This window comes from Schistocerca americana, chromosome 5 (genome assembly GCF_021461395.2).
Source record: "Schistocerca americana isolate TAMUIC-IGC-003095 chromosome 5, iqSchAmer2.1, whole genome shotgun sequence".
NCBI classification, from domain to species: domain Eukaryota; kingdom Metazoa; phylum Arthropoda; class Insecta; order Orthoptera; family Acrididae; genus Schistocerca; species Schistocerca americana.
In genome coordinates, this window is record NC_060123.1 from 637,428,218 (window position 1) to 637,452,954 (window position 24,737).

The 24,737-nt window shown below is 45.9% G+C and overlaps 1 protein-coding gene across 1 annotated transcript in view; it reads right to left on the reverse strand.

Annotated features, from left to right (window-relative positions):
* The window catches only part of LOC124616600 (breast cancer anti-estrogen resistance protein 3 homolog), a 1,084,307-nt gene that overhangs the window by 77,427 nt on the left and 982,143 nt on the right, over positions 1–24,737 (reverse strand). Inside the window, exons 7-9 of the mRNA XM_047144920.1 lie at positions 21,339–21,629; positions 14,728–14,799; positions 14,488–14,655 (exon numbers count right to left, since the gene is read on the reverse strand). Coding sequence (XP_047000876.1) covers positions 14,488–14,655; positions 14,728–14,799; positions 21,339–21,629 — 531 coding nt within the window. The remainder of the gene's footprint in view (positions 1–14,487; positions 14,656–14,727; positions 14,800–21,338; positions 21,630–24,737) is intronic.

Here is a 24,737-nt window from a genome sequence, read left to right on the forward strand (position 1 = left end):
TCGACCACGTCCTGTCAGCCAGGCAGTTTTAAACGAAGTCAGTACCGGCCGTGGAATCCCACACTGTATGATCATGTAGGGACTTCTGGTAATATACCCTCGGTTCGCTACCACGCCACTTGGAGCGCTGGAAGTCTATTAGTCCATCATCTCACTCTTTTATTGGCAGATATTATTTTTTTTTTTTTTTAGGCTTCCACGTTCATTATCGTTTCATGGTTAACAGAAGTTGGTTTCATCACAGTGCGCTTCTGATCACGACTTCTCATGTGTACTGCACTCTTTGAATAGCGTTGTAAATAGGGTACTCGTATTCTAATGTCGTTCTTCTCTCATCAGTAATATTAAGTGGGCTGAAAGATTCGAAATTTGTTTTCGTTTCATATGAAACAGAAGCTGCTTTCGTTGCATGATATTCTGTTATTTCTTACGAAATTGAGTGTGAACTGCTCGATTTAAATGCATTCTAAGTATGGTGTTCTTATTATACGTTAGTTTTGTTTGCATCAGTTTCCCGCACTTTCTTGCATTTCATGGAGAACTCTATGTGAGCAGGTTCCGACAGTATTGGTATTCGACTTTATCATATCTGTCACGGAATGGGTGCGTAATTCTGCTTGCGTCTTGTCACAGAGCGCCATCGTTTCACAGTGTCTTGCAGAGTGTGGATCCAGATGTAGATAAGGGGGCCCTGCGCTTTGTAGTTTTAGTGACAAAGCATTCTTCCCTGCACATGTTAAAAATGCGACACTATTACGCAAATGTTTTCACATGTTATTAACGTGTCCGCGGTAACTGAGTGGTCAGCGCGACGGAATGTCAATCCTAAGGGCCCGGGTTCGATTCCCGGCTGGGTCGGAGATTTTCTCCGCTCAGGGACTGGGTGTTGTGCTCTCCTAATCATCATCATTTCATCGGCATCGACGCGCAAGTCGCCGAAGTGGCGTCAAATCGAAAGACTTGCATCCGGCGAACGGTCTACCCGACAGGAGGCCCTAGTCACACGATACTATAATCAGTACTTTTAGCAGAAATCAATGAAAATTTCGGTGGCCTCCATTAAATGCGAATTCCCCCACAGTAGCTCAGTGGACAGCGCGCCGGCTTGTCATGCTGGGGACCCGGGTTCGACTCCCGGCTGGGTTGGAGATTTCCTCCGCTCAAGAACTGGTTGTTTGTGTAGTCTTCTTCTTCATCATCATCATCATCGACGCGCAGGTCATCCAAGTGGCGGCAGATCAAAAGACTTGCACCAGGCGATCGGGTCTACCCGCTGGGAGGCCCTCGCCACATTACATTTCTTTTAATTTCATTTCATTAAATGCGATATTATGAAAAACGGATGGTAACAAAAATAACGTAGGATACGCGCAGTATTCTTATAGCGCATTTAAATTCGAGCGTTCACACACGGATTCGTAAGCGGTGATAAATCGACATGAGTCTACAGATTATCATTTGACGAAACTAGTTTTTACTTCATAAGAAACAGAAACAAATACGGAATCATTTACCGGACCAAGTATTGCGTACGAGAGCAAAAATTAAGCAGACTACGAGCAACATATTTGCGTTGCTGTTCAAAGAGTGCAACACGCGCAAGAAGGTCGTAATCAGGGACGTAATTTCCACTTGATAAGTCACACGGTCGAAATTGCAAAACTAGATTTTGCAAATAAATGCAGTTTACTACCAGACCCACCCATTAAGTACAAATAAAAACTATTACCATCTGGTACTCGTATTTCGAAAAGCAGTAATATGAATTTACGCGCCATATTTCTCTCATTCAAAGTTAATTGCCACGCCACTTGGAGCGCTGCTGTAGTTCTCTGTTTCTGTGTCGCAACCAGGGCCTTGCACTTCTGGTACTTTGGTGTTCTGCGACTCTGTTGCCGCACGCTGCACGAAACCAAAGCCCAGTTTATACTACCGATCAAAAGTATCCGGTCATCCCTACGTCGTGCGGAATTAAGCAACAGATGCACGTGAGACTTATCCGCCAACATACAACGAGGTGGTTGGGTTACTGTGTTGGCAATAGAGAACCAGTGACAACAGAATCGATCGGTTAGGAGAGGCCGGCCGCTGTGACCGAGAGGTTCTAGGCGCTTCAGCCTGGAACCGCGTGACCGCTACGATCGCAAGTTCGAATCCTGCCTCGGGCATGGATGTGTGTGATGTCCTTAGATTAGTTAGGTTTAAGTAGTTCTACGTTCTAGGCGACTGACGACCTCAGATGTTGAGTCCTATAGTGTTCAGAGCCATTTGAACCATTTTTGGTTATGAGAGCTCAGTGACTTCGGACGTGTATTAGTCATGGATGTCACCTGACAGAAGGGGCTCCCCATCGCAGCTAGCCCAGTGGATAGACCGTCTAAACCTAAACACAGATCAAGCATGAAAACAGGAAGAAGGTGTACTGAACTGTGAAAAAAGAAGCAAAATAGAAACAGGAATGGTTCAAGTACAAGATGTGCAACATCGAGCGAATTACAAGAATCGCCGCGTCGTGGTTATGTGGCCACGGGGTTGGACTGCAAAGCGGGAGGTCCGTGTTCAAACCTTCCTTGTGCCCCTTTTTTTCACAATATCCCGAACTTTCCGTGCGGTTATTTGACGTGTCTGTTCTTCTACTGTAGTCGTGGCAATTGCCACAGTATACGTTTGTTATAGAATATGAGGCATGTGGTAAGAATCTATTACTGTCGCAAGTAAATGTTGTAAACAGTGACAGCAGGTGAGATGCTACAGCCGGCCGGGGTGGCCGAGCGGTTCTAGGCGCTACAGTGTGGAACCGCGCGACCGCTACGATCGCAGGTTCGAATCCTGCCTCGGGCATGGATGTGTGTAATGTCCTTAGGTTATTTAGGTTTAAGTAGTTCTAAGTTCTAGGGGACTGATGACCTCAGAAGTTAAGTCCCATAGTGCTCAGAGCCATTTTGAGATGCTACATAGACAAACAGGTGAGAACTATGTTGCAACAAAGGAAGAGACAAAACCTACAGAAATGGACGCTAGAGTCATAACATGTGGTACTTGTGTAGAAGAAATAGGAGGTACGTACTTGTGGAGGTCCCTTCCTTATACCTCGCTGTTGCAAACGGACGTTACATCACGACACAGACACAAATTTGAATACAGTGAGCAGACACGTCAATGACCGGACGAACAGTTCATAATTTTGTGGAAAAAAGAAGTATATAGGGCACGAAGGAGGTTTGAACACGGATCTCCCTCTTCAGAGTCCGTGACCACATAACCACGACGCTGTTGCTGTTCAAATATTGCACATCTGTTGGATGATTCGCCGTTTCTATTTTTCCTTCTTCTTTCGCAGTTGAGCACAGCTTCTCCCTATTTTCACGCTGATCTGTGTTCAGTTTTTGACGGTCCATCCATTGAACCATTTTACCACAAAATCTGACGGGGTTGCGATGGGAGTTTCCCTCGCGAGTAACAGAACGATCAGGGATATTTCAAGTCTCCTAAAGCTGCCCAAGTAGAGTGTTGGTGGCGTGAATGTGGACTGGAAACGAGAAGCACCAACCAAAACTACACCAAGACCAGGCTGAACTCATTTGCTGACGGACAGGGACCGTCGAGGATTGTGGCAGGGGGTTGTAAAAATTGCACGAAATCACCCGAAGGAATCACTGTTCCAAAAGGCTACCAATAGTCCAGTTAGCACAATAATCGTGCCTTGGTAGTTAGCAACAGTGAGATACAAAGGTCGAGCAGCTCCTCATAAGGCAGTCAATGTGAAGAGACGCGCAGGGTAGTTTAAACAGCGATGGCATGGACAGTGGACGAAGGTAAACGATTAATTTCGAGAAATCCTGCTATACCCAGTGACAATCCTATGGGAGGGTTTGGGTTTGGTGGATACCCGGAGAAAGTTACCTGCGATCATATGTAGTGCCGACCCTGATGTACCGAAGAGGTGGTATTACGGTATGTGGGTGTTTTTCATGTTTAGGGCGTGATCCCTTTTTGCGTTTAAGAAAACGCTAAATGCGGAAGGACATGAAGACGTTTCACAGCACTGTGCACTGCTTACAGTACAGTAACAGTTCGGGAACGATGATTGGCTGTATCAGCATGTCGCTGTACTCTTTCGTAAAGCAGAATCTGTGAGGTAAAGCTTTGTGGACAACCGGAAACGAACTGTCCTGCTCAAAGTACCGACCTCAGCTTAAGGGAATACCGGTGGGGTGAGTTAGAACGTCGATTCGTTCCAGACATCAACGTCCAACATGACTACCTTCACTGGTTTCGGCTGTTGAGGAAGACTGGGCCACCTTTGCTATCGCAAACCAACAACCTAACGTGAACATTCGCTTTCTGCAAACTTCGCTGTTTTGTGGCTTTCAGCGATAGTACCCAGGGGCAGGGCATTTCGTTCCACAAAGTTTCGGAGATGTTTACGCCTCGCCACATTCCGCAAAATTTATTATTATTATCATTATTATTACTGGCATTGTGTATCACGGCTAGTAAGAATTTCTTGAAGGTTAAAACCAATTTTGTCAAAATTACAAATTTACTAACATTTACTGTAGGTCTGTTTAGGTTTTGAAGCTAATCTCAATAAATACCTGCACATACAGGATGAACCCGAAATACACAAAGTTTTGCAAGTTGTTAATGGTGTACAGCAATCAGCCACAAATTGGTTTTAGCTTACTTAACATATCATTACCGGTTTCGAATTTTTCACAATTCATCATCAGACAGTTTTTCACCCTTTCATCGAAACAAATTATACACTGGTCTCCTGTGATTTGCCCTAGGATAAAGAATAATTCACTATTATAAACTTGTAATCAAATGGGTGCACTACATATTTGTGTTGGAGTGCAACTTACATGAAATTCCCATCTGGCGCGTTTGTTCTTACAGTTTTCTTGCAATGAAATACATTCCCAAGGATGCTTTTACTTTCACAGTCACAAACGTTGCACTGCATTGGAAACCATTTTCGTTCAGTCACTAAACGAATTGTCAATGTGCAATTGAATCTAGGACATTAAATGCAGACAGATACAAATACATGGGATTCAGTGAATTATAGTACCACAAAGTTGCATAAAATAACGACAGAGGTACACCGTCAACAATCTGTCTCATATAACAGCCACAGTCTCCAATCACGTCTTTATTTAACAAAATTGCATTTTGTAGATTGTTCGGGGTCGTTTTCTGAACGTTTAGGTATGAGGGACCCTTAGTCTCCATTGGCTCATTAGAGAGTAATTGCTTTTTGTTTGATTTCCTACCCCATTTATCGCTGTATCCGTGTTGCACTGAAAATACCTGCATTACAGTTCAAATACCGAAGGTGTGCACAGTGCGTCTTGTTTGGAGACAAACCTTTTCGAGCCACTTACGGTAGTTGCCGCTGACAACAGCGACACTATTCACCCTGCAGCGTGCATTTGCTTTGCCTCGCATTTGCTTTTCCAGCAGTATTAGCTGTACATTAACAGTATACACAACAATTTGGATAGGCTTACTGATGAAGAATTGACCAATATGTACTCTGTGTGTCGCTTCACTTAATGCACTGAGAGAACGGGGCATTGATGCTTTGCTTACAAGGGAACCTCCCCATCGCACCCCCCCTCAGCTTTAGTTATAAGTTGGCACAGTGGATAGGCCTTGAAAAACTGAACACAAATCAACCGAGAAAACAGGAAGAAGTTATGTGGAACTATGAAAAAATAAGCAAAATATACAAACTGAGTAGTGCATGTGCAAGATAAGCAACAACAAGGATAGGGTAAGCTCAGGAGCGCAGTGGTCCCGTGGTTAGCGTGAGCAGCTGCGGAACGAGAGGTCCTTGGTTCACGTCTTCCCTCGGGTGAAAAGTTTAATTTTTTATTTTCAGTTCATGTGACAAGCTCTTATGTTTTCATCACGTTTTTGGGAGTGATTATCACATCCACAAGAAAACCTAAATCGGGCAAGGTAGAAGAATTTTTTTACCCATTCGCCAAGTGTACAAGTTAGGTGACGCACATGCCGTCACCAGTGTCGTATAGAATATATCAGACGTGTTTTCCTGTGGAGGAATCGGTTGACCTATGACCTTGCGATCAAATGTTTTCGATTCCCATTGGGGAGCACGTCCTTTCGTCTACTAATCGCACGGTTTTGCGGTGCGGTCGCAAAACACAAACACTAAACTTATTACAGAGAACAGAGACGTCAGTGAACGAAGAAACAGATCATAAATTTGCGAAAATAAAGATAGTAAACTTTTCACTCAGGGAAGACTTGAACCAAGGGCCTCTCATTCCGCAACTGCTCACGCTAACCACGGGACCACGGCGCTCCTGAACTCACCCTATCCTTGATGTTGCTTATCTTGCACATGCACTACTCAGTTTGTATATGTTGCTTATTTTTTCATAGTTCCACACAACTTCTTCTTGTTTTCTCGATTGATCTGTGTTCAGTTTTTCAAGGCCTATCCACTGTGCCAACTTATAACTAAATCTGAGGGGGGTGCGATGGGGAGGTTCCCTTGTTAGATGCACCGACGGCAACCACATCACAGTACTTTTTCACGTGTCTGAGGGCACTACTATGTCTTCTGTATTGTACGCTTTGGTTATTTCACATCACAGGGTGTCTCAGTTTTGTAGAAAGCAATCCAAATAATATATAATTACATTATCACTCTGTAAAAAATCACCGGTGAACATGGGCCCCTTCTTTCAAAATACTCGGAAAATATCCGTGAATAATCTCCGATATTTTGGCAGTAGGGTACGGCTTCACCTCAATGATGCACATTAACATTTCTGCGGTCACCAAATTTTCAGTTTGACATATGAATCCATCAACAGTCACTTTCGTAGACGTACAGTAACGAACAAGTGCGTTAAGAAGATAGGTTACGTAACGCGTCAGTACTTGTGTAGAATTGTGTGCACCACAAGCATATCTCAGAATGGCATACATTCCAAAGGAGCAGGGAATGGAAGTAAATTAAAAAATGACTGTGAAATAAAAACAAATCAGTAACCAAACTAATAAAAGAAAACAAAGTACATCTTTGGAGATCTGTGAAATGAAAATCTGCTGCCGGGGAACGTTCGGTACTGTGTTACATCACCTCCTGCATTGTAACACGCTTCCATATTCCTTCGTATGGTGTCGACTATGTTGTCGGGACATTCTACATCTACACAGATACTCCGCAAGCCACCGTACGGTGCGTGGCGGAGGGTACCCTGTACCACTACTTGTCATTCCCCCTCCTGTTCCACTCACAAATAGAGCGAGGGAGAAATGAATATCTGTGCGCCTCCGTATGAGCCCTAATTTCTCGTGTCTTCATGGTCCTTACGCGCGATGTATGTTGCTGCCAGTACAATCGTTCGGCAGTCAGCTTCAAATGCTGGTTCTCTAAACTTTCTCAGTAGTGTTTCTCGAAAAGAACGTCGTCTTCCCTCTAGGGATTCTCATTTGAGTTCTCAAAGCATCTCTATAACACTTGCGTGTCGTTCGAGCCTACCGGTAACAAATCTAGAAGCCTATCACTGAATAGCTTCGACATCTTATTTCAGTCCGACCTGGTACGGATCCCAAACACTCGAGCAGTACTCAAGAATAGGCTGCACCAGCGTCCTCTATGCGGTCTGCTTTACAGCTGAACCACTCTTTCCCAAAATTCTCCCAATAAACCTAAGGTCACAATTTGCCTTCCCTCCCATAGTTTTCACTAGCTCGTTCCACCTCATATCGCTTGGAAACGTAACATCCAGGTATTTGACTTGATTGTGTCACGCAGTTCACTAATAATACTGTATTCGAACATTACAGGTTTGCTTTTCCTACTCATGCACATTACTTTCATTTTTCCGCATGTGGGGTTGGCTGCTATTCATCACACCAGCGGGATATTTTGTCTAAGTCGTTTTTTGTCTTCCTACAGTCACTCAACTCCGACATCTTACCGTACACCAAGGTATCATCAACGAACAACCACAGATTGCTGCCCACCCTGTCCGCCAAATAATTTATGTATATAGAGAACAACGGTGGTCCATCCACACTTCTCTGGGGCACTCCTGACGATTTACGCTGCTGGCCATTAAAATTACTACACCAAGAAGAAATGCAGATGATAAACGGATATTCATTGGACAACTATATTATACTAGAACTGACATGTGATTACATTTTCACGCAATTTGGGTGCATAGATCCTGAGAAATCAGTACCCAGAACAACCACCTCTGGCCGTAATAACGGCCTTGATACGCCTGGGCATTGAGTCAAACAGAGCTTGGATGGCGTGTACAGGTACAGCTGCCCATGCAGCTACAACACGATACCACAGTTAATCAAGAGTAGTGACTGGCGTATTATGACGAGCCAGTTTCTCGGCCACCATTGACCAGACGTTTTCAATTGGTGAGAGATCTGGAGAATGTGCTGGCCAGGGCACTAGTCGAACATTTTTTGTATCCAGAATGGCCCGTACAGGACCTGTAACATGCGGTAGTGCATTATCCAGCTGAAATGTAGTGTTTCGCAGGGATCGAATGAAGGGTAGAGTCAGGGGTCGTAACACATCTGAAATGTAACGTCCACTGTTCAAAGTGCCGTCAGTGCGAACAAGAGGTGACCGAGACGTGTAACCAATGGCACCCCATACCATCACGCCGGGTGATACGCCAGTATGGCGATGACGAATACACGCTTACAATGTGCGTTCACCGTCCTGTCGCCAAACACGGATGTGACCATCATGATGCTGTAAACAGAACCTGGATTCATCCGAAAAAATGACGTTTTGCCATTCGTGCACCCAGGTTCACCGTTGAGTACACCATCGCAGGCGCTCTTGTCTGTGATGCAGCGTCGAGGATAACCGCAGCCATGGTCTCCGAGCTGATAGTCCACGCTGCTGCAAACGTCGTCGAACTGTTCGTGCAGATGGTTGTTGTATTGCAAACGTCCCCATCTGTTAACTCAGGGATCGAGACGTGGCTGCACGATGCGTTACAGCCATGCGGATAAGATACTTGTCATCTCGACTGCTAGTGATACGAGGCCGTTGGGATCCAGCACGGCGTTCCGTATTACCCTCCTGAACCCACCGATTCCATATTTTGCAAAGAGTCATTGGATCCCGACCAAAGCGAGCAGCAGTGTCGCGATACGATAAACCGCAATCGCGATAGGCTTCAATCCGACCTTTATCAAAGTCGGAAACCTAATGGTACGCATTTCTCCTTCTTACACGAGGCTTCACAACAACGTTTCACCAGATAACGCCGGTCAACTGCTGTTTGCGTATGAGAAATCGGTTGGAAACTTTCCTCATGTCAGCACGTTGTAGATGTCGCCACCGGCGCCAACCTTGTATGAATGCTCTGAAAAGCTAATCATTTGCGTATCACAGCATCTTCTTTCTGTCGGTTAAATTTCGCGTCTGTAAAACGCCATCTTCGTGGCGTAGCAATTTTGATGGCCAGTAGTGTATCCTTCTCTGATGAACACTCGCCGTCCAGGCCATGATAATGGGTTCTATTATTTAAGAAGTCTTCGATCCACTTACATATCTGTGAACTTATTTCATATGCTCGTACCTAGGTTAACAGCCTGCAGTGGAGCATCGTGTCAAATGCTTTCCGGAAATCTAGAAATATGCAGTCTTCCTGTTGCCCTTCATCCATAGGTCTCAGTATGAGCGATGCTTTCTAAAACTATGCTGATTCGTGGACATAGGCTTTTTAGTCTCAAGAAAGTTATTATATTCGAACTGAGAATATGCTCAAGGATTTTGCATTGTGATACTGGTCTATAATTTTGCAGGTCTGTTCTTTTACCTTTCTTGCACACGCTTATAGCTGCGCCTTTTTCCAGTCGCTTGGGTCTTTGTGCTAGCAAGCTAGGTAAGGGGCCAATGATATAGCGTACTCTTTGTAAAATCGAGCTGGCATTCCATCTGGACCTGGTGATTTACACTCATGCTCATAAGTTAAGGATAATTGCAGAATGTGGTGCCACACAACGTGGCACTACACAAAACTGGCGCTAATAGCATAAGCACATAGGGGACACATACAACACAGTTCTGTAAGTCCACGGTATTGGTGATAAGTTGACAAAACCGTCCCGAAACACATGTGCTACAAAACGCCACTGTTTCCTGCGCATGTACCCTGACATCAATATGGGATATGATCACCATGCACACGTAAAAAGGCCGCACAACGGGTTGGCATACTATGGATCAGGTGATCCAGCAGCTCCCATTCATGCACCAGTGCCTGTCGGAGCCCCTGAAGTGTCCTAGCGGTTTGAAGACGTGCAGCGATACGTCGACCGAGAGCATCCAAGAAGTGCTCGATGGAGTTTAGGTTTGGAGAACAGGCAGGCCACTCCGTTCGCCTGATATCTTCTGTTTCAAGGTACTCCTCCATGATGGTAGCTCGGTGGGGCCGTGCGTTATTATCCACCAGGAGGAAGGTGGGACACTGTGCACCCCGGAAAAGGCGGACATGCTGGTGCAAAATGATGTCCCGATACACCTGACCTGTTACAGTTCCTCTGTCAAAGACATGCAGGGGTGTACGTGCACCAGTCATAAGCCCACCCCACACCATCAAACCACGACCTCCATACAGGTCCCTTTCAAGGACATTAAGGGGTTGGTATCTGGTTCCTGGTTCAGGCCAGATGAAAACTCGCCGAGAATCACTGTTCAGATTATACCTGGATTCGTCCGTGAACATAACCTGGGACCACTGTTCCAATGACCATGTACCGTGTTCTTGACACGAGGCTTTACAGGCACTCCTGTGACCAGGGTCAGTGGAATGCACCTTGCAGGTCTCCAGGCGAATAAACCATGTCTGTTCAGTCGCCTGTAGACTGTGTGTCTGGAGAGACAACTGTTCCAGTGGCTGTGGTAAGGTCCCGAGCAAGGCTACCTGCGGTACTCCGTGGCCGTCTGTGCGGGCACTGATTGTGAGATATCGGTCTTCTTGTGGTGTTGTACACTGTGGACGTCCCGTACTTTAGCGCCTGGACACGTTTCCTGTCTGCTGCAATCGTTGCCATAATCTTGAGATCACACTTAGTGGCACACGGCGGGCCCGTGCTACGACGTGCTGTGTTTGACCAGCCTCCAGTCGCCCTAGTATTCTACCCCTTATAACGTCATCAATGTGTGTTCTTTGAGCCATTTTCAACACACAGTCACCATTAGCACGTCTGAAAACGTCTGCACACTTACTCGCTGCACCGTACTGTGACATGCACCAACACGCCTCTGCGTATGTGGACTGCTGCCAGCGCCACCGTGCGACGACCGGAGGTTAAATGCACCGCTTGATCATACCCCGAGGTGATTTAAACCCGTAAACCGCCCACCAGAGCGTTGTTTCAGCTTGTATCAGCATCCTTAATTTATGAGCATGACTGTATTTGTTTTCAAATCTTTCAGTTGTTTCTCTACGCCAGATATGCTTATTTGTATGTCGTCCATACGGGAGTTTGTCCGATGTCAGATGACGGTAAGTTTGTACGGTTCTCCTGTGTGAGCGATTTCTTGAACGTAAAATTTAAAACTTCGGCTATCGTTTTGTTATCTACAACTGCCACACCATAGTGGTCAACAAGTGGCTGAATGGAAGCCTTAGCGATTTTAGGTAAGACCAGATTGTCTTGGGGTCTCTGCCGGATCTTTTACTAAGGTGTGACGGTGGTTATGTTGTATGCTTCGCGCACAGATCTTTTCACACATGCCAGAATCTCTACTAACCTTCGATTGTCGTCATCTGTGAGTCCCCTTTTGGACCTAGAGTGCCACAGCCACTGCTTCCCCAGAATCCGCTGAACTTCGTTTTTAAACCATGGTGTGCCCTTTCCATCCTCTATGAACTTACTAGGCACGTAACTCTCCAGACTACGATTTACAATCTGTTAAAACTTTGCTCATAATTCCTCTATACTGCTGCCCAAAACGATCACACACTTCAACAGCGCTCCCACTGAAGTCAGAGAGTAAATGAAGAGACTTCTGTGACGACACAAGCACGCTTGCCCGGTTTCGCAGTGGCAGATACCATAGGCCATTCCATTCGTAAATAATCGGGGTGAAAGCAATGGATAGGAAACGGGATGCGAAAGAGAGAGGAAGGTAGTAACGGCTTCCAGCCACACAGTGCACTGCAGCACAGCGAAAACTATAATTGAAAATTTGTGCCGGACCGGGACTCGACGGTTACATTATCCGCCTCGAGCATCCGCACACGCTTTCCGTCAGACCCAAATTCTCAACTTCTCGCCCATCGCACCGCATCGACACCCGCCCATTAACCCCTTGCTAGCAGATTTATGATTCCTGTAGTTGAAACTTCCTGGCAGATTAAAAATGTGCGCCGGACCGAGACTCGAACTCGGGGCCTTTGCAAAGGCAAAGGACCCGAGTTCGAGTCTCGGTCCGGCGCACAGTTTTAATCTGCCAGGAAGTTTCATATCAGCGCACACTCCGCTGTAGAGTGAAAATTTCATTCTATTCCTGTAGGTGTTCGGACGTTGGTTGTGCATCCGTAATGAAACTCTTTCATCAAAACTCTTTCATCAAACAGCCGTGCAGTCATCAAGGGTACATGAGTGGGCCTTCGGCTATGACAGCCCATGTCGATGATGTTTGGTCAAAGTTTTTGCACGCTGACACTTGTTGATGTCCCAGCACTGAAATATGCAGCAATTTGAACGATTATATTCAGTCGTGGTTGGTCCCGATCTTGCAGGATCTTTTTCGGGCGCAGCGATGCCGGAGATTTGATGTATTACCGGATTACTGATATTCACGTGAGATTGTCGTAAGGGCAAATGCCCAGTTCATCGCTACCTCGAAGATGCTGTGTCCCATCGCTTGTGCGCCGACTATAACACCATCTTCAAACTGACTTAAATCTTGATAACGTGCAATTGTAGCAGCAGTGACCGATGTAACGACTGTGCCAGACACTTATTTTACGAGGTGCATTCACGTTCTAAGGCCTCCGATTTTTTTTCTCCGGACTGGAAAGAGATAGGAACATGCGCATTGTTTTAAAATGAGTCCGCGTTCATTGTCAATACGTCGCAGAGATGGCAGCACTGTACGGCAGATGGAATTTTACCGCCAGCGGCGAGAATAAGAACTGTTTTAAATACTTAAGATGGCGACGTTTTCCTTACTTGAACAGCGTGCAATCATTAGTTTTCTGAATTTGCGTGGTGTGAAACCAATTGAAATTCATCGACAGTTGAAGGAGACATTTGGTGATGGAGTTATGGATGTGTCGAAAGTGCGTTCGTGGGTGCGACAGTTTAATGAAGGCAGAACATCGTGTGACAACAAACCGAAACAACCTTGGGCTCGCACAAGCCGGTGTGACGACATGATCGAGAAAGTGGAGAGAATTGTTTTGGGGGATCGCCGAATGACTGTTGAACAGATCGCAGATCGCCTCCAGAGTTGGAATTTCTGTGGGTTCTGTGCACACAATCCTGCATGACGACCTAAAAATGCGAAAAGTATCATCTAGGTGGGTGCCGCGAATGCTGACGGACGACCACATGGCTGCCCGTGTGGCATGTTGCCAAGCAATGTTGACGCGCAACGACAGCACGAATGGTACTTTCTTTTCGTCGGTTGTGACAATGGATGAGACGTGGATGCCATTTTTCAATCCAGAAACAAAGCGCCAGTCAGCTCAATGGAAGCACACAGATTCACCGCCACCAAAAAAATTTCGGGTAACCGCCAGTGCTGAAAAAATGATGGTGTCCATGTTCTGGGACAGCGAGGGCGTAATCCTTACCCATTGCGTTCCAAAGGGCACTACAGTAACAGGTGCATCCTACGAAAATGTTTTGAAGAACAAATTCCTTCCTGCACTGCAACAAAAACGTCCGGGAAGGGCTGCGCGTGTGCTGTTTCACCAAGAAAACGCACCCGCACATCGAGCTAACGTTACGCAACAGTTTCTTCGTGATAACAACTTTGAAGTGATTCCTCATGCTCCCTACTCACCTGACCTGGCTCCTAGTGACTTCTGGCTTTTTCCAACAATGAAAGACACTCTCCGTGGCCGCACATTCACCAGCCGTGCTGCTATTGCCTCAGCGATTTTCCAGTGGTCAAAACAGACTCCTAAAGAAGCCTTCGCCGCTGCCATGGAATCATGGCGTCAGCGTTGTGAAAAATGTGTACGTCTGCAGGGCGATTACGTCGAGAAGTAACGCCAGTTTGATCGATTTCGGGTGAGTAGTTAATTAGAAAAAAAATCGGAGGCCTTAGAGCTTGAATGCACCTCGTATATAGGCGTTGCCGGCGGCAGCGCCTTATTCTGCTTATTTACATACATCTGCATTTGAATACTCGCTACAACTAGTCGACTGAGACAAAGAAGTCGATCGGTTAGAAGAGGTTTGATAGGCACGGGGCTGAGGTGAGGAGGTACAGACCTGGTGCTTGCCGGCGAGCCCGGCGGAGCGCGGCAGCGAGTGTGTGGAGAACTTGGCGGCGGGCGGCGGGTCGTGCCTGCCCAGCGTGCCCGTCTGGATGACGCCGTCTGCGCTGCTGGCGCGCTCCCCCGCTGCCGCCGGCTGCTGGTGGTTCTGCTGCTGCTGCTGCTGCTGCTGGTGCTGGTGGTGCAGGTAGCCGCCGCCCTGGCCGCGCGACGCCTGCCGGCACAGCTGCCCCGCCGTGTCGACCGGCGTCAGCGACTGGCTGCGCTGCTTCTTGCTGGGCAGCCGCGGCGGCGTGTCGCCGCGTCGCTGCAACGTCCCAACGGAACTGCTCTACCAACGCGCTCCCCACTATGCGGTGACTTCACAAGTTGCCCCTAGCGGGTGGGGATAACGTGCAAGGGCTCCAAAACACCCAATAAGCTCTTTACTGCTTTTATGGTACACATAAGCTGATCATACAACTAATGAAACTAAGAAAATAACCGCAGCAAATAGAGGGTGATTCAAAAAGAATACCACAACTTTAAAAATGTGTATTTAATGAAAGAAACATAATATAACCTTCTGTTATACATAATTACAAAGAGTATTTAAAAAGGTTTTTTTTCACTCAAAAACAAGTTCAGAGATGTTCAATATGGCCCCCTCCAGACACTCGAGCAATATCAACCCGATACTCCAACTCGTTCCACACTCTCTGTAGCATACCAGGCGTAACAGTTTGGATAGCTGCTGTTATTTCTCGTTTAAAATCATCAATGGTGGCTGGGAGAGGTGGCCGAAACACCATATCCTTAACATACCCCCATAAGAAAAAATCGCAGGGGGTAAGATCAGGGCTTCTTGGAGGCCAGTGATGAAGTGTTCTGTCACGGGCTGCCTGGCGGCCGATCCATCGCCTCGGGTAGTTGACGTTCAGGTAGTTACGGACAGATAAGTGCCAATGTGGTGGCGCACCATCCTGCTGAAATATGAATTGTTGTGCTTCTTGTTCGAGCTGAGGGAACAGCCAATTCTCTAACATCTCCAGATACTGTAGTCCAGTTACAGTAGCACCTTCAGAGAAAAAGGGACCAAAAACTTTATTGGCTGAAATGGCGAACAAATGTACAACTAAATGAAACTTTATAGCTCCCTTAATTCGCCGACAGATAGTGCTTAGCTCTGCCTTTTGTCGTTGCAGAGTTTTAAATTCCTAAAGTTGTGCTATTCTTTTTGAATCACCCTGTATGTTTCATCGCCCAATGTAGTTTCCATTGTTTCACTCTGAACTTTATTTCCTTTCTGTTTTTTATTCTTGATTTCCTTTATTGCTTGCTCGATGTACAGACAGAATAACATCGGGGACACGTTACAACCCCATCTTCTTCTTCTCAGCTACTGCTTCCCTTTACGTCCTTCGGTTCTTGTAATTGCAGTCTGGTCACTGACCTTTCACTCCATTTATTTCATCTCTGATACCTTCAGAATTTCAAAGAACGTATTGCAATCAAAACTGTTAAAGACGTTCCCTAAATGTACAAATGCTACTGAAATAGGATCGCCTTTGTTCAGTCTATTTTCTAAGGCGAAGTAACAAGGGCATCACGTGTTCCTACATTCCTAACAAGGGAACCTCCCCATAGCACCCCCCTCAGATTTAGTTATAAGTTGGCACAGTGGATAGGCCTTGAAAAACTGGACACAGATCAATCGAGAAAACCGGAAGAAGTTGTGTGGGACTATGAAAAAAAATAGTAAAATATACAGACTGAGTAGTCTATGCGCAATATATGCAACATCAAGGAGGTTGTAGCAGAAGGAGCGCCGTGGTCCCGTGGTTAGCGTGAGTAGCTGCGGAACGAGAGGTCCTAGGTTCAAGTCTTGCCTCGACTGAAAATTTAACTTTCTTTATTTTCGCAAAGTTATGGTCTGTCGGTTCGTTCATTGACGTCTCTGTTCACTGTAATAAGTTTAGTGTCTGTGTTTTGCGACCGCACCGCAAAACCGTGCGATTAGTAGACGAAAGGACGTGCCTCTCCAATGGGAACCGAAAACATTTGATCGCAATGTCATACGTCAACCGATTCCTCCACAGGAAAACGCGTCTGATATATTCTATACGACACTGGTGACGGTATGTGCGTCACATGACAGGAATATGTTGTCGACCCACCTAACTTGTACACTTGTAAAAAGATTCTTCTACCTTGCCCGATTTAGGTTTTCTTGTGGATGTGATAATCACTCCGAAAAAAGTGATGAAAACATAAGAGTTTGTCACACAAACTGAAAATAAAAATTTAAACTCTTCACTCGAGGGAAGAGTTGAACCTAGGACCTCTCGTTTGGTAGCTGCTCTCGCTAACCACGGGACCACGGCGCTCCGTGTAACGCATTGTCCTTGATGTTGCCTATCTTCGCATGGACTACTCAGTTTGTATATTTTACTAATTTTTTTCATAGTTCCACACAACTTCTTCCCGTTTTCTCGATTGATCTGTGTTCAGTTTTTCAAGGCCTATCCACTGTGCCAACTTATAACTAAATCTGAGGGGGGTGCGATGCGGAAGTTCCCTTATAAGCGACCCAGACTGGTATTCCCCAAAGTCTGCTTTTACAAGTCTTTTCATTCTTCATATAATTTTGGCATTCCCTGATTATTTAATATAGAAAACGGCCAAGATGGCGAAATCTAGCTTGGTTTCCTGACGGTTATTTCGAATCGTCGTTGAAGCCACACGGTGGCGGAGACATACGAAGTCTCCCGCGTTCCAGGAATCCACGCCAGTTCGGACCACCCAACCTCTTGGCATGAGCTTGACCGCTCCAATTGGCCACAACAGCTGGAACGGCTACACCTCCAGCCTCTACAATGTTGGCTGCTAGGACCTTTTTGTACACCGAGGAGGTGAACTGTAGTTCCTCGACCGAGTATTTAAGTAGCCCAGAGAGCAGTTCCCCACCCCATTCCGTTGAAGTTGCTAAATGTATCGACATCGCGCGATTCATGTGCACCGGTTACCGTCATTTTGTGTCAAGTGTTGTCTTCCATTACCCTGGGAGCAGCCTTGTGTTAACCGTCCAAGAGCTGCTCGAGATGTTTAGACTTACGAAGCACGCGTCTGTGCTGTCGCTACGTTTGTACCGCGAGATGCGGATAAGCTGTACGGTCCAGCACCATTACTGTGACCGCGTTCTTGACCCATGGCTAGCTTCTTTGTTTTAGCCAATCATGTGAATCCATTTTAGCGATGTCTCTAGGGACAGTTCTCTACTCTGAAGACGTTATTGTTTGCTTGAACTGCTCTTTTGACTTGTTCTACGCCTGACTCGTCCTACAGCAAGTCTATTGCTCGCCAAGCTGCTGTTTTATTGTGGTAGTTTACGAAACTTCTCACAGGGCTACCTCTCATTTACATGTCCATTTCTAAAAAGAAGCATTGCCAGACTATACTGACTTTCATTAGCCTGTAGCTTCCATGCTGTCCCGTGTTGTTAATCACTTGTTTACTAGCTGCTGTAAGAAACAAAATGCAACGCCTGGGACAGCAGATCACCAGGTTATTGATCTGCTAGGGAACAATGGCAGCCGGTACGCCTTCGAAGGCAATTTCTTCCATCTTTCGATAATCTGTATTGATTCAGACTCTTAGGAGAGGCGACAGAGACCCTAGCCATAGCTACTGCTGTTCACCCAACGAGACACGCTACAATGTATCACTCTTCTCTATGCTTTTTTTCTGGGAGATATTTTGTTGTACCAGATGATTAACGTGTTTTGAATATTTAGTCACATTTGCGTGTTTCATGCTTAATTTGTAAATTATTGACAATGAGAGCTCACTCCTGAGAGAGAAAGAGAGAGAGAGAGAGAGAGAGAGAGAGAGAGAGAGAGAGAGAGAGAGAGCACTCTTATATTTACGCAACATCAAGTATTAAAGAACATACTTCTATTACATTAATTCTGTTAAATTAATAAGTCCCAGAATATCGATTAATACATCCATTATGGGTCTCTCAAGCACCATACATCGAACGCTAACAAAAGTCGATAGTACGAGGGTCACTCCAAAAGAAATGCACACTATTTTTGTATAAATAGTTTTCATTCTGCATGTGTGAAAGTTTTAGTGTGTAGATACATTCTTCCCGCTTGTTTTCAAACTTAGTTCAACCTGTTCCCGTGAGTGGCGCCGTCACAGCGTGCCTTCAAGATGGCTGCTACACTTGACGTTCGTCAGAAGCAACGTGCTGTCACAGATTTCCTGTGCTGTGAAAACGAGACAGTGGGATACATCCATCAGAGGTTGTAAAAGGTGTATGGAGATGTTGCTGTCGATCGCAGTACAGTTAGTCGGTGGGCAAGCAGGTTACGTGATGAAAGCGGGCACGGCAATATTGAGAATTGTCCTCACAGAGGCAGGCCTCGTACTGCACACACTCCAGACACTGTGCAGAGAGTTAACGAATTGGTGACTGCTGACAGACGCATCACAGTGAAGGAATTGTTACGCTACGTTGGGATAGGGGACGTAAATATTTGCAGAATACTGAAAGTGTTGGCGTTAAAAAAGGTTTGTGCCAGGTGGGTTCCCTGGATGTTGACAGTGGCTCACAAAGAAACAAGAAAAACGGTATGCAGCGAAATTTTTGAACAGTACGAAAATGGTGGAGATAAATTTCTTGGATGAATTGTGACGGGAGATGAAACATGGCTCCATCATTTTTCACCAGAGACGAAGAGGCAATCAATGGAGTGGCATCATGCAAATTCACCCAAGAAAAAAAAATTCAATACTACACCTTCTGTTGGAAAAGTTATGGCTACGGTGTTTTTCGATTCCGAAGGACTCTTGCTTGTGGACATCATGCTAAGTGGAACCACCATAACTTCTGATGCATATGTGACGACACTGAAGAAACTTCAAGCTCGTCTGAGTCGTGTTCGACCACATCGGCAAAAGCGATCACAAAACTCGGATGGACAACACTGAAACACCCGCCTTACAGTCCTGACCTGACTCCATGTGACTATCATCTCTTTGGGAAACTGAAAGACTCTCTTCGTGGAACATGGTTTGAAGATGATGACTCCCTTGTGCACGCTGCCAAACAGTGGCTCCAACAGGTTGGTCCAGAATTTTACCGTGCGGGTATACAGACGCTGGTTCCAAGATGGCGTAAGGCAGTTGAGAGGGATGGAAATCATGTGGAGAAATGAAAATATTGTTCCTAAACTGGCTGATACAATAGCTCCGTACTTAGCAAACACACACAACCGCTCGCTCACCGATAGATCTGTACCTACAGATTGGAAAATTGCGCAGGTCGCACCAGTGTTTAAGAAGGGTAGGAGGAGTAATCCATCGGACTACAGACCTATATCATTGACGTCGGTTTGCAGTAGGGTTTTGGAGCATATATTGTATTCAAACATTATGAATCACCTCGAAGGGAACGATCTATTGATACGTAATCAGCATGGTTTCAGAAAACATCGTTCTTGTGCAACGCAGCTAGCTCTTTATTCGCACGAAGTAATGGCCGCTATCGACAGGGGATCTCAAGTTGATTCCGTATTTCTAGATTTCCGGAAAGCTTTTGACACCGTTCCTCACAAGCGACTTCTAATCAAGCTGCGGGCCTATGGGGTATCGTCTCAGTTGTGCGACTGGATTCGTGATTTCCTGTCAGGTCGCAGTTCGTAGTAACAGACGGCAAATCATCGAGAAAAACTGAAGTGATATCAGGTGTTCCCCAGGGAAGCGTCCTGGGACCTCTGCTGTTCCTGATCTATATAAATGACCTGGGTGACAATCTGAGCAGTTGTCTTAGGTTGTTCGCAGATGATGCTGTAATTTACCGTGTAGTAAGGTCATCCGAAGACCAGTATCAGTTGCAAAGCGATTTAGAAAAGATTGCTGTATGGTGTGGCAGGTGGCAGTTGACGCTAAATAACGAAAAGTGTGAGGTGATCCACAAGAGTTCCAAAAGCAATCCGTTGGAATTCGATTACTCGATAAATAGTACAATTCTCAAGGCTGTCAAATTAACTAAGTAGCTGGGTGTAAAAATTAGGAACAACTTCAGTTGGAAAGACCACATAGATAATATTGTGGGGAAGGCGAGCCAAAGGTTGCGTTTTATTGGCATGACACTTAGAAGATGCAACAAGTCCACTAAAGAGACAGCTTACACTACACTCGTTCGGCCTCTGTTAGAATATTGCTGCGCAGTGTGGGATCCTTACCAGGTGGGATTGACGGAGGACATCGAGAGGGTGCAAAAAAGGGCAACTCGTTTTGTATTATCACGTAATAGGGGAGAGAGTGTGGCAGATATGATACGCGAGTTGGAATGGAAGTCATCAAAGCAAGGACGTTTTTCGTCGCGGCGAGATCTATTTACGAAATTTCAGTCACCAACTTTCTCTTCCGAATGTGAAAATATTTTGTTGAGCCCAACCTACATAGGTAGGAATGATCATCAAAATAAAATAACATAAATCAGAGCTCGAACAGAAAGGTTTAGGTGTTCGTTTTTCCCGCGCGCTGTTCGGGAGCGCAATGGTAGAGAGATAGTATGATTGTGGTTCGATGAAGCCTCTGCCAAGCATTTAAATGTGAATTGCAGAGTAATGATGTAGATGTAGATGTAAAGGATGTATCTACACACTGTACAACTTTCAAACTTGTAGAATAAAAGATGGATTTAAAAAAAAATAATGTGCATTTTCTTTGGAGTGACCCTCATAGTTCACTGGTCTTCGATACAGGATGACGACACATATGGCTGAAGGCCTTGATGAACCGGTTATACGGCAGCTACAGCTACAGCTACAGCTACAGTAGTGCGTGACTGACCTGCTGGGGCGCGGCGCGGTACGAGTTGTAGGGGTTGTAGCGCAGCGCGGGGGTTCCCCCGGGCGACGAGAGCGGCGAGACGTGGTGCTGCTGCTGCAGGCCGTACTTGGAGGCGTAGAAGGAGAGCGGGTAGAGGCGGTTGCGCGGCGTCGAGATGCGCGCCCCGGACGCCGTGGAGACGCTCTTGCCGCTGCCCACGTAGTACGTGATGAGGTCGGGCACCGTGTCGTACGCGTCCTCCTCGAACTGGTACTGCACGCGCTCGTACACCGTGTCCGGCTGGATCACCACCTGCAACCGGCGCGGCGAGTCCGCAGGTCAGAAGGCGACAAGGAGCCACCAGTTACAGTGCACCGAACCAATAATTAAACGTCATCACTAGAAGGCTGGAAATGGAAACTGAAGATCGGTTACACACTCATGATCAGAAAAAATAGAACACCTTGTACGACTACAGATAGAACGTTCATATTCACACATTGAGGGTGAGTCAAATGAAAACCTTAAATATTTTTTAAAATATTTATTATGCAGAAGTGGAACTTTTCAACATAATCTCCCCCACGCTCAATGCAAGTTGTAATGGTACTTGAATTACATAACCATTACGGCACCTCACCAGAACCTCTCGATACCAGCTATATTCTACTGTATTTCTGTGAAGTAGTTAACATATTTCTGAGACAACATTCAGATTTGATTTCATTAATGTAGAGGTACTTTGATACATCGATATGTTTACGTTGCAATAATATTATTCTTATGTGTATTCTTTCTTTTGTCACTACGATCTTTGACGTACTTGTAACTCTGATTTTTGGGCGCGTAAGCGATTATTAGTTAGTTGTTAGAGAGTCGGACCTTGAGAAAGTCAAGTCTTGGACTTCATGTTGGAAAGACGCATACTGTAGTCAGTTTATAAAATGCGAACTTTAACAGTGAGGAAAATGTTTTCAAGTATGTTTCGTATTGTGAAGTTTTGTGTGTTACGTGATATTGCAGCAAAAGTAATAAAAAAGAAATATAACTTAAATTCGGAATGCTGATTACTTTTTTACATCACCATTGTCCTACAAATGTGTAATCTTCAAGAATGGTTTGTGAAGCGCATCTACAAAACTTTTGAATATCGCATAACAAAACCTAGGCCTCTTTGCATCCGATCTTGGAATCATTACCACCTAGATTTTCGACGATTGACCCATGATTTTACAACGAGACGGGCGTGGGAAACACGAAAAGATGACTGCCTAGTTTATTTATTATTACATGGAATGACTTTATTAACTGTGCTCTAATGACACCTGCCACATAATAACTTTGTTGTTGCCCGAAAATGCAGTATTAAGCAGCGTGAGCAACACCACAATCATTATTAAATTTTGACCTTTGTTGTGGTAGGGTTGTTAGATAGTCCTCCAGCGCTTACGAAGTGCATAAATTCCTTTAGAAAAAAATTCTTTTGGTAGTCTGCGCAACCAGTCATGCACCGCGTGGCGTACCTCTTCATCAGAGCGGAACTTATTTCCTCCCATTGCGTCTTTGAGTGGTCGAAACATATGGAAATCACTTGGGGCAAGGTGTGGTGAGTATGATGGATGAAGAAGACACTCTAAATGCAGGTCTGTGATTGTTGCAACTGTTGTACGGGCAGTGTGGGGCCTTGCACTGTCATGCTGCAGAAGGACTCCTGCTGACAGCAATCCACGTCGCTTTGATTTGATTGCAGGCCGCAGATGATTTTTTAGGAGATCTTTGTATGATACACTGGTGACAGTGGTCCCTCTAGGCATGTAACGCTCCAAAATGTCGCCTTTTTCGTCCCAAAAGAGAGTCAGCATAACCTTCCCTGCTGACGGTTCTGTTCGAAACTTCTTTTTTTTTGGTGATGAGGAATGGCGCCATCCTTTGCTCGCTCTCTTCGTTTCCGGTTGGTGGAAGTGAACCCAGGTTTCGTCCCCAGTAACGATTGTTGCAAGGAAGCCATCACCTACTCGTTCAAGGCGCTTCACAAAAGAGTCAGCATAACCTTCCCTGCTGATGGTTCTGTTCGAAACTTCTTTGGTTTTGGTGATGTGGCGCCTTTCCTTGCTCGCTCTCTTCGTTTCTGGTTGGTGGAAGTGAACCCAGATTTCGTCCCCAGTAACGATTCTTGCAAGGAAGCCATCACCTTCTCGTTCAAAGCGCTGAAGAAGTTCTTCACAACCATCAACACGTCGTTCTCTCATTTCAGGAGTCAGCTGCCGTGGCACCCATCTTGCAGACACTTTGTGAAACTGGAGCACATGATGCACAATGTGGTGTGCTGACCCACGACTAATCTGCAAACATGCTGCAATGTCATTCAGTGTCACTCGGCGGTTTTCCTTCATTATGGCTTCAACTGCTGCAGTGTTCTGTGAACTCGTTGTGCCTGACCTGGACGAGGAGCATCTTCCACTGAAGTCACACCATATGCGAACTTCCTACTCCATTCGTACACTTGCTGCACCGTACTGAACCTTCATCCGCGATGAATTTCAATAGGTTTCACATCTTCACTACGCAAATACCGAATAACAGAACGCTGTTCTTCCCTGGTGCAAGTCGCAAGTGGGGCGGCCATCTTTATACTGATACTGCGACAATATGCGTGCATCTGCACTATGCTGCCACCTACAGGCCATTCTGCACGCTGTTCGTAGCACACTTACCAACTTACAGGATAACGGCGCGAAATTTCGATTTGTTGTTACAAATTTAAGGTTTTCATTTGACTCACCCTCGTATGTTCGGCAGAAATGATTAGCATTATTACCATGTCGGCCCGCGGGTTCAAGATCAACATCGATATCGCGGCGCAACACCACCTACCAGTAAAATGTGCCTGCGGCTCTCGTTGTCTCCATAAACTGAAGGTGGTGGACATGCAGGATGCCTCGCAGACGCATGCGCGGACCGTCCCGTCAGATATCAGTGAGTTTGAAATAAGGGTGCATTTTGGCGTGATACAATGTGATGCATCCTTCCGCGAAACTGTTGGTCATGTGGGAGGAAGTGTTTCGGCATTGCAGTGGGTGTGTGAAGAGTGGTTCATACACTCCTGGAAATGGAAAAAAGAACACATTGACACCGGTGTGTCAGACCCACCATACTTGTTCCGGACACTGCGAGAGGGCTGTACAAGCAATGATCACACGCACGGCACAGCGGACACACCAGGAACCGCGGTGTTGGCCGTCGAATGGCGCTAGCTGCGCAGCATTTGTACACCGCCGCCGTCAGTGTCAGCCAGTTTGCCGTGGCATACGGAGCTCCATCGCAGTCTTTAACACTGGTAGCATGCCGCGACAGCGTGGACGTGAACCGTATGTGCAGCTGACGGACTTTGAGCGAGGGCGTATAGTGGGCATGCGGGAG